This window comes from Micropterus salmoides, unplaced genomic scaffold (assembly GCF_014851395.1).
Source record: "Micropterus salmoides isolate LMB-PRFRI ecotype aquatic unplaced genomic scaffold, ASM1485139v1 Ms_hic_scaffold_20, whole genome shotgun sequence".
Lineage (NCBI taxonomy): Eukaryota > Metazoa > Chordata > Actinopteri > Centrarchiformes > Centrarchidae > Micropterus > Micropterus salmoides.
The window spans coordinates 7,958,516-7,969,559 of NW_024041151.1; the positions used below are offsets into that span (position 1 = coordinate 7,958,516).

The 11,044-nt window shown below is 37.6% G+C and overlaps 1 protein-coding gene across 1 annotated transcript in view; it reads right to left on the bottom strand.

Moving 5' to 3' along the window:
- mast4 (microtubule associated serine/threonine kinase family member 4) overlaps positions 1-4,921 on the bottom strand; it is a 92,814-nt gene extending 87,893 nt beyond the window's left edge. Inside the window, 1 exon segment of the mRNA XM_038734743.1 lies at positions 4,352-4,921. Coding sequence (XP_038590671.1) covers positions 4,352-4,585 — 234 coding nt within the window. The 5' untranslated portion in view covers positions 4,586-4,921.
- Positions 4,922-11,044: the final 6,123 nt, after the last annotated feature.

Sequence of the window (11,044 nt, forward strand, 5' to 3'; positions counted from 1 at the left end):
ACTTGCACATGAATAACAACCTGCATTCTGCATATTTATACCCTAAATGTGTACCACGTCTTGCTCGGAGGCGCATGATCATTTCTACTGGCATTATCTGCATATATTGATATTCTGAATTCATTATTGAATGTCAGTCAGCCCAAACCTACTGTAATTCATAAATAAGCCAATGCTCTGGAATTATGAGCCTCACATGTGACTGAATGAAAATGACGATAAATGATACAGACTCTCCGACTCTAACTTTTAAAAAGTTAATATAGGAAATCATTAAAAGAAAAATCTTTCTAATAATTAATGAAGAAAGTTGTTTGTGATCCTTTTGCTGTTCAGACCTACAATGAATATAGACTTTTAACTACATGGTGAACAACTTGTAAACATTAACTTGTATGTAAATTGTACATTTCTATCAAATTTGTATAACTGCTTAGTCTTAATCTTTTATGAATTACTGAGTCTTTGTTTTTATCCTTTTTTCTTTTTAAAGTATGATTATTGATGAATTACGCACTCTTTGTTTTTAAAAAAATCTTTTTAAAGAATGTCTATTGCTGTTTATATGGAATATGCATCTTCATAAGCAATTCAGTTAATGCTGCTGCTCACTCTGTATACTGAGGACAATCCACCCGATTGTCAAGTTCCTACTACACAAACATCTGCAGTCATTAGAGCCTGAAAGAGTAAACCTGGCTTGTGGGAAGAATGGGAAAAGGTGTTCTCTTGAGAATTGTTTTTGTTGCAAGATGTTCCCTGATAACTGAAAATGGTTCTGCCCACTTTTCCAGTTTCCCACTCAAGTTTGTATTACTTATCATGGGAATACTGGTTTCAGATATCATACATTGCTTAAAGTATCATAGTTAAATGGTGAAATACACAGGATAAGACAAAGCTTTAGTGGGAAATGTATTTGTTGTTACAACAGCAAATTTAAATGCAAGAAAACCAAATAGGAAATTGTGGGATTAAGTATAACACAACTGGCAATTCCTGTACTCTGCTTACACAACACGAGAGGTGGAGATGAGAAAGTATGGATTACAGGATTTATGATTATGAGGGGATATAAATGCAGTAGTTCATATTGACAATGAACACAGGGATTAACACACTGACAGATTGTGTACCTTGGCAAGCAGTGTGTCAATCTCACTGAGGGTTAGAAACAAGCATTATCTGAAATCTACAACTATTTAAAATACTCCTACATGCAGTTAAAGCAAAGAATAAAGCACACATGGTCAAACATGTATATCAAGGGAGGACCAAAACAGTACTTTTCTGTGAAGCTAATATGGATGCTATTGTAAAATTCATATTTAGTTAGTCAATACTTCGATTATATCCTTCTATGGTAAATTATGCTTTAAACAGAGCTGGAGTAGACTACAGCTGCAACAATTAGTCAATTAATTAATTAGTCGGTTTAAAGAAGATTAATCTAAAAACTATTTGGATAATCAATTATTGTTTCAGTCAAAACTGCCAAATATTCTTCAGTTCTACCTTCTCAAAACTGAGGATTTGCTGCTTTTTTTTGTCACATATGATAGCAAATAAAAATTGTTTTGACATTTAAGGGACTAAACATTTTCAGTCTTTTTTATTTATTTTTTTTTTTAAGGAAAAAGGGCTGTAAGACAGCGATTACAGCTTCTGCAAAGTGAATATTTGCTGGTTTCTATACAACAGTGTTCGATTACAAACTTTTGGTTTTTAAGTCCAAGGTGACGTCATTAAATTGCTTTAAATCGCTTGATTTGTCCAATCAACAGTCCAAAAACCCAATGATATTCAATTTACAATAACATAAACAGAGAAAAGAAGAAAATCATCACAATTAAGAAGCTGGAAACAATAATTGTTCTGCATTTTTTGGCAATAACCTGTTTATGAATCTGGACTGTGTGCTACCCATTTCTAATCCATTTCTGTTGTTTTATCTTGTGCATGTAAGAAAGGATTATGCGTGGGTCTCTCATCCTGCAGATAATGTTCTCTGTCACTGCCCACGACACTGGACTGATTTAGATGTCTGGGATGGACAACAATGCAATGACACTGCCATTCTGTGAAGATCATCAAATCAACATTGTGCAAAACTCCACAAAGCACCACAGTAGTAAGTATCTTACTCCTTGAAACTCTATACGGGGCTAAGTCTGGAAAGGTGATGTCATCCGAGTTCTCAGAAGAGATTCCTTCTTTAACTGCACAGCAGCAAGATATACGTCAAAGGTCAGGGTTCCCTGATTAACACTATACTATTTCCACTGGAAGGCTGCTCTTTACTAGCAGGTCATCTGACCTGCTTTGTGGTGTTTTGGCCGGTGACATGTCTATTTAGTTGAGTATAGCAGGCCAAATTAAATCTTCTCTTCTGTGGCCAGAATAAGTGTTCCTGACTGGTTTTAAAGGAACAAACTGACATTTTAGAAGGATCAGGAGAAAGGGGCACAAGGTTCATCCAATACATGCTGCTCTGGCTCTTGCTTTTGAAGTTATTTAAAGTCTATGCACTTCGTCTCAGATCTATTAAGCTGATGGACTGTCAACTTGTTATTCAGCCAAACCGAATTAGTTAAGCGCCAGTGTTAGCAAACATGACACCACCCCGGGGGTATGTTCCAGGGGATGTTAGTACATGCTGAAGAGTCTGATATGCTTACAAATACTGATTTAACACTCAGAGTGTGGAAAAACAAAGCATTGACTATTAATTAAATTATTTAGATTCCATTTGTGTTTATTCCTTGTAGTGTCTTCACAGGAAATACAATGTGGGCCCATTTCTGATTCATAACAGTGGGCTTGTGTCATGCCAAAAAGTACAGAATTGCTATACTGCCTTGGGATATTGCATCCAATAAAATATGAGGCAAAAAGTGTGGAGTAATAGACAGATAATGTTGCACAGTTTTCTGTATCCTCCCTTTGCTTATGCTGGACTGTGTAAGGAATGACAGTCAGCCACACCTATAGCCTGAAGTCATGTTGCATGATATGATGTAGAAAGGATTTTTCAGCTAGGCAAGCGTTTGAAAACTCAAACACACCCTTGCACACATCAGGCTGCATCAGAGCCAGTCGAACCAGTATGGAAAATGACCAAGAAAAGTGTTACATAAATTTAAAGGCTGAGACATGAATTTTGTCTTCCTCATTTTCCCCATCTGTTTCCTGAATAAACACTACAATAACTGCACGCTCCTCTAAAAGATTAGCACTTAGCTAGCCCTGATTAGCCCCAAAGCACTGTTTGAGGTATTTCCAGAATAAGCCTTAAAGATTATTCTAACCATCTGGATAAAAAAGAAGTCTACGTGACTTTTAACCCGTTTCTGAAGTTGTGATCGTGTATTCAAATCCCGATAGCCAGAAATGACTAAATCTGTCATTGCATTGGGGGGGGGGGGGGGGGGGGGTGATTAAACTTGATTAGTTTGGTGCTAAAGTTTGCAGACTTTTGTGTTAGATTACATTATTTTTAGCTAGGTGGACAAAATAAACAGGCAACAAGTGTACAATTAATATTACAGATGAAAATGTTTAAAATGTTATTCATGTAGAAACTGAGCAACGACATATACGTCATTTCTGGCTCCTATTTTTGTTTGGAAAAGGAAAGCGCAACATGTAAAATAAGTTAAAATATTTCTTGATGGTTGGAAACAGTGCATAAGTGTTGTTAAATGACCTCCTGGGTTCCTCAAAGGCTGCCAGATATTTCTTTTTCAGATAAATGGATGCTCTGCTCTGTGACTGCAATGTAATGGCATTACATAATAGGCACAAATTCCCAAATCAATTTATATAGCTCAATATCAGAAATTTGCCTCAAAGTGCTTTACAATCTGTACACAGTATTTCTATCCTTACCTTCCCCCAAAAAAACCCTTTAACGGGGACAGTGGACTAGACTTTGACTTAATAAGTCTAAACTCATCAACAGAGAAAGCAGTGCAGCAGTTTAGCCTCAGATGAGTATGACTAGTAAATTGAGTGGATGAAGTCAAAGAGGCTCACAGGCTGCATGAATTATACTTAGCCTGTGTGCTGCACTGACTTCATGACATGTGCAACCCACCAAACATGAACTCAGGCAAAAGGAAGCTCATGCAGGTGGCTGTTTATAGATATTTTGACAGCAGGAGCATGAGGTTACTGTCTTTAGAAGTGTTTCTCTTGCTTACTGTGTGCAGGTATTAAAACTGATTACGGTCACGTCTCACCTAAACTGTGTAATTCTGCACCACCCCCAGCGTGTAGGATAGTTTGTGTGCAACATGTCAAGCAAACCGCACACTTGGATCTCCAGTGGCTAAATGGTTTGACGGTTTACCTTTTCGTCTTCTTCATCACTTTCTTCATCCCCTGGTGGCTCCTTGTCGTACTCTGGATTTCTATCCTCCTCTATTTCGCTGACACTTTCCAAGTCCGAGTTGTGGCCATCATCTCCGTCTCCAGAGACGCCGACGTCCAGCCCAGCCGTCATTTCTTCCCCCTCGGACAAGGTGTTTGAACCTGACGACTGACTTTCGCTGCTTCCACGCGCCAAAAAATGCTTTTCCTCCATTATATCGACTAATATCACCAATTCCTAAGCACACGGCAGCGCCATTAAGTCAAAACAAAACGTAGCTATTAATTAACCTGTCAACGCACCTGTCCAGTGAGGTCATTTTCGTTATGAGTCTCGAGAATCACCTTTCTGACCCGAGTAAAAACAAAGTCACGACTTTGCCGAAAGTCTGTAATATCGATATTAAAATGTGTATCGACTCTGTTTAGTGTCAGGGTTAACGTTAGTCCAAAGTCCCCTCCTCAGTTAAAAGTTGCCTCTGTTTGTCGGTCATTACTTTCCAAGCGGCGTGAGTCCACGCTGTCACACTGTCTTCCAAACGCTCAAGTGAAGCCTGCAGCCCCAAAATAAACCGCGCCCACCAACGTGTGGGGGCGGGCCAATCAGATCACTGCTGCTGCCAAACCAAACAGAGCATTATCTTTACATGTGCAGGCCATGCCAGGGGTCACCAGTTAGGGGGTTTCAGCATCGGGGGAGCAAAGTTTTATAAGCCCCAAAAAACAAGTTTCTGAAGCCAGGATGTGATGTTTACACCACATAATCAGGATACTCCAAAAACCTGAACATAACCAGGATTCTTGTGCACAGCTGTGGGTAACTAAGTACTGTAAAATGCAAATTCGAGGTACTTGTGCTTTACTAGAGTATTTCCATATTATGTAACTTGTACGTCACTACATCACAGGGGCAAATATTGTACTTCTGACTTCTTTTGTTACTTTTCAGCTCATAATTTTCTTATTAAAACAACATATCTCCAAATTTGGTGATTTTAAATGTGAATTCTTCTGGAAAATAATATATTACTCAGAATCAGGTTAAATGCCAAGTATGCTTTCACAAACAAGGACTTTGCCTTGGTATTTGGTGCATATCAATAAACATGGTAAGAGAAAAAATTCAATAAAAGAAGTACTGCAAAAGTCAAGAAACATTAATAGAAATTGAAAAATATGTAAAATAAAATATTAGTACAATTTATCTGTTTTTAAAATGAGAGAGATGTACAGTTTATGCAGCAATGTGCAAAATGTTTATTCATGTTTTGCATGTTTTTTTCTGAGATCGTGAAATGTTTACTTTTTAGAGATATGTGGTTCTCACAGGACAGTGATGCCACAAATATATAATGATTTTAAAGAATATCAGGGCGTTGTAGGTAGCGGTGGCCTGAGCGACGTTTTACCCTAAAGGAAAGACAGTTGGGATCTGTCATGAAAAACTCACTGATATGGTGATAAGTCCCAGAAATGTTCCTAGAAGAACGTGGTGATGGCTAGGATGAGACCTGAAATAAAATGCCATCACAGCAATGGTAATTGAGGAAAAAGATGGGGTGGGTTAGTGACAATAGACCTTAGACAGGACCTACTTGTCCAAACGTTACTTATTAAGGGCTGTCAGTGGACATTATTACTTTGCAGTTGACAGAATCAACTGAATGAAAACTGTTCTCTGTCACTGAAAAATCAACAGAAACCCTCCCTGCACCAGGTTAAATAAACCAGACTACTGACTGAGCTGCCATTGGTCTTTGAGTCAGGTTCAAAGTTTATTTTTACCTCATCTGTACACTAAAAAATGGAATAAATTTGAGGCTATCCAGTTACTGAAAAATTACGTAGGTACCATCTGTTTTATGTAGTTAGGCTTGAGAGTAACTGACAGAGCACCTTTAAAAAATTTGAAATACAGCAGCCCGTGTTGTCATTCACCTTAAACCCCTCTCTATAATTCACTGAGCAGTCCAAGCTTCCTGAATCACTTCACTCTCATGGGATGTTTTCCAGACTAATATCTTGTTTTAAAAACGCTGCTTGCAAGCTTTAGCCTTACTTTGAAAGGCTAAAACTGTTTGGTGTAAATGTCATTTGGCCAGAGTGATGCCCGAGGGTCACCTCTCGTTGGCCTTTTCAAATGGAAAATCAAAACATGTTTTGTTCACATCCTAAATGACAAGAACACATTAAGAAAGAAGAAAGGGATGAAGCTGAAGAGCAAGAGAGATAACAGTAATAACTTTCCTGATAACCTGACTTTTCATCTAGCGCCCTCATCAGGTCAAAATGTAAATGTGTCCATCGTTTCTGTTTATGACCATACACTTGTAAAACAAATGACAATCCCATCAGCCTCAGCTGAACTTTTTGTTTAATGCTGAATAGGAAATTTCTGCTAATTTCCTGAGTGAACATGGTAAACATTATACCTGCCAAACATCAGCATGTTAGCATTGTGAGATTAGTATTTAGCTCAAAGCACCACTGTGCAGCCTCACGGAGCTGCTAGCTGTAAACTTTAATCTTACATTTAAAACCAATTTTGTCTTGAATTCAAACTGCATTGTTATTGAACTTTCCTTACATTATTCTTCTGCCTACCTGCTTAGGTTAAATTAACAATAACTAACTCTTATCTTTATCAGCATTTCTTTTGTTACAGACTCTGATGCTAACAGTTCTGTTACTCTTGTCTCAACTGTAGCTATTAGTCACAAAGTAGCTTTCAAGGAAAACACCCATGGAAGAAAAACAAGTGTGAACTTGAGATATGAACTGTTCCTGTTCCTAGTATGATTGTTCGGGTTGCTTTTGTGTTAAGATTCTTTTATGAAAATGCTATTGCTTCTTACAAAATGTTCATCATATCTTTATGGATTTGAATGCTTATATGAAATATTTAAAATTATACAGAGAATAAATGAACTTTGTTTCCTCACTTGATACTCTCTGTGTATTATTAACTTGCAACATCTGTCTCTCATAATGTTTCCTAAGGGTTAGTTTACACTCAGACTCTCCACAGGAGGGTACTGTTTGCTGATGCTGGTGAAGAGAGGTGAGCTACACATAATGTGTTGTGGACGTTGCCATTGACAACAAAACATGCATTCTCCTCAGCTGTTGAAACCCTCACAAGCACCTTATTTTTGTGTAGAAGCCCATTAATGACATACCCAAAATAAAATGCTTGCTCTTCTCAATCCCTTTTCATTACAGTCCTGAGCCTGGTCTGTACATTTTAAAAAGTCAGTATTAGTCTAATTGATACTGAAACAAATTTACATAGGCACAAACATGATACAAAAGTAAGACTTTATCTTGCCAATTTTTATATTTGCAATTTTAATCATTTTCTTTTGACTCGACAGTTTTATTTTGTATGCAGTTATGCAGTCTGCTACAAAACAACCAACTTGTTGCAGTGATTCTGGGATCTTAAAATGAAGAATTTATAGTTTGTCAAGGTTGAGTGGATGCCATCTCAAATAAAGTATCAAATATATTGCCGTTGTAATGATCAGGACCATCCATGTCAAACTTGACCACATGCAATTATAGAGAAGTTGTTGCAAGGGATGCTCTTGTCAAAGAAATGCAAACTGACTTTAGTCATGATAATTTGTTTTATTGTCTTATTTTACTCCATGAAACCAATAACAATACAACAATAAAGTAACAAGCACCTCTCATGTAAAAGTGATGTAAATGGTTTCAACAGAAAATAATTACTTACATAATAACATTTAATAGCTTTCAAAACAGCTTGCTTTGAACAGCTTTTCAAAGTGGGTTAATAAAGCTTAGAATCAGTGTTTTGTTGTGCAAATGTTTCATTAATCACTAAACACAGAAGATGTGATGAATACCAGTTTACTGAAAGACTGATGACTTAATCCTGTGCTCTCTAGTCGGGTTCTCAATGTACAACTAAAAAAAACATGAAAGGATTCCGATCAAAGTAAAATTACATGAGTGAAACCCACATCATTTGTGTCCCACGAGTTACAGCACATTGCTGATCTTAAGGAGGATAAGGTTATGGTGGGGAAATTTACACGAGAACAACACAAGTAAGCGTTTACTTGTTTAGCGGAAATTCATTTCCTGTGGCGAGAATCTTTTAAATGCTCTTTTCTAATTTCACTGCTTTTGATTGAACCATTTGATCTTTTTGCAGTTCCCCTAATTTCAATACTTTGGGACACCTCCACAAAACCATTTTAAATTTGTCATCAGCACTTCCTGCGTCACATCTAATTAGTTGACCTTTTCAACTTCAGAAAAAAACAGAAGCAGTAGGCACATAAACATGACGGCTCAAACTTTGGTACAGTGTTCAAGTGCAGTGTTCAGAATGTTAAGATCAAAATCATGATAAACAGCGTCAATGATGTTCTTTAAGCTGACTATCTGAAGTCAGTGAGGTGAGAACTGAGCTTCCTGTGTTTACAGTTGAGCACTGAAGGAGGAACATGCAGCTAAAAGTACATGAGTGTTTCTCTTTCCTTGTTTCTCCCTCTTAAAGCTTACATATAACAACGTTAACATTGATGCGCTTATTAATTCTTGTTGTTGTGGTTGTTGTTACTGTGGTTTTTTACTTTCCTAACACCTCCATAACCAAGCACAGGTGCAGCTTGATTTTATCCTCCTCCAACTGCAACTCTCAATGTGTAACATCCAACTTGCCCTGTTAAGTGAGGTTGTGGCATTGCTTGGTCTTATATATAATGTATAAAAGCACCATACATGATTGAAGGAAATAGATTTACTTGAAAAGACATCTCTTAAATTTAAGGTCAGTGACTCATGTAAAACAGGGAACTTGCAATGATTCCTAAATTGGCTGACAAGGTTTGTAATAGAGGAACTAACGACAATGACTAAATCACTAAGATTTAATAACAGAGGTTCAAAGTTTATGTTTTGCCTTGGGAACAGCAGTTAAGAAAAAAATCTCCCCACAAGTTGCATTTAGATCGCATCACGTGAGTTATTAATGTTTTCTTAATATCAGAGATTTACTTATAAATTGAGATGATCGGTTGAGAAGCACACAAAATGGTGATTTTGTTAAACTAAAAGTAAAATTCTCAATTAAAGATTCCCTCCATGCATGTGGATGGATGTGTGCATAATGAGGAGTATCTATGATGAAGGGTTTGAGAATGGAGGGATGAAGGAGGTTGTTTAGGGTTTTGTGGCCGGAGCGGCTAGGAACCCGGGGGTCAAGACTCAGTGTGGGGGCTCATCACCAGTGCAAACATGCAAACTCCACACAGAAAGGCTTGGGCTGAGCAAGGTGTGAACGGGGGATCTTCTTGCTGAGAAGCAACAGTGCTGTCCACTGGGACACCTGCCACCTGTTGAAAGAGGTGAGAAAACAGGGATTGGGGGGGAGAGATGTGAGAATTGAGAAACAGGAGAGAAAGGGGTTAGATATGTATGTGCTTGTGATAGGATTAGAGAGGCACAGTTGGATGAACTGAAGCACGGGTGGTTGAATTGGAGGAACTGAATGAGGCGCAGGTGGTTGAATTAGTAAGAGAGAGGTGTGGTCCTGTTCCTCAACTTTAGTTTTATATCAATACAGTATATATCAATTAAATGCTCTGCTCAGAAAAATACTTTGAGTCAGATATGTTTTTTTAATAAAAAAGTTCATTTAACAAGTAAAAATCACACCAACTCCTTTTTCCATCATTGAAAAATCCACAATCTGCCAATATTTTTTCATTTTAAAGATTTAACTGCTGCACACAAGATGTCCCCTGCTTCACTAAAAACAGTCCCCTCTTAGTGTTTGTGCACTGGACATTTCAAGTTTCCACATCACACTTGAGTGAGTTGCATATTGGAGTGTACTTGACTTCCATACTAGTTGTGATGCCACAAAGCATGCTTGTATTATTACGTTTTAAACTCAGCAGATGAACGTAAAAAAAGCCTTCTGGAGTCAAACTCTGCGCATAGGCCTACATCATTTAACTCAGTGAAGCGCAAACATCCACGTGAAGCAAAAGACATTATTGAGTAAGTTAGGACTTTTTGTTGTTGCAAACAATCACGCAAAGTTTTTAACAATGAAACCAGGTACGGGGGTGAGGAACCTTGGCTTTAAAGAAACTATTTGAGGATGTGGTCACTCATGGTAAACGTGCACCTTTCTTTGAATTCATTTGTCAGAGTAAGTCAGTGACATTTGAAGACCGGAAAGGAGACAGTGGTATCACGCGGCATGCAGCACTCACACCACACACACACATACAGTACGCACAGTACCCATTCACAGTCACTGAATGAAAATCACACACAAATTATTTTTTAAAGCATAAGGAGTATTTTTATCAAAACATGTCTGGAAGGGATCTTGTTGGAGAATAATAAAATAATATGTATAGTCACTACTCAAGATGATCTGTAGTTTAAATGTATGCTCCATTGAAAGAAAGCCAAACCAAAAAACGTATATGATTATTTGTCATTAGGCCTTCTTAATGTTTGTTGCTTATTTTCACTTCTAAAACGTAACTAAAAATAGAGTAAAATTTTAAGCACAAAATGCCAAAACACTTGTCTATAGGCTGCAAGTTACCCTACCCACTTACATGACTATTTTTACTCCACAGGGAAACTCGAAAGTGTGTGTTCTCACTACAAAGATTTC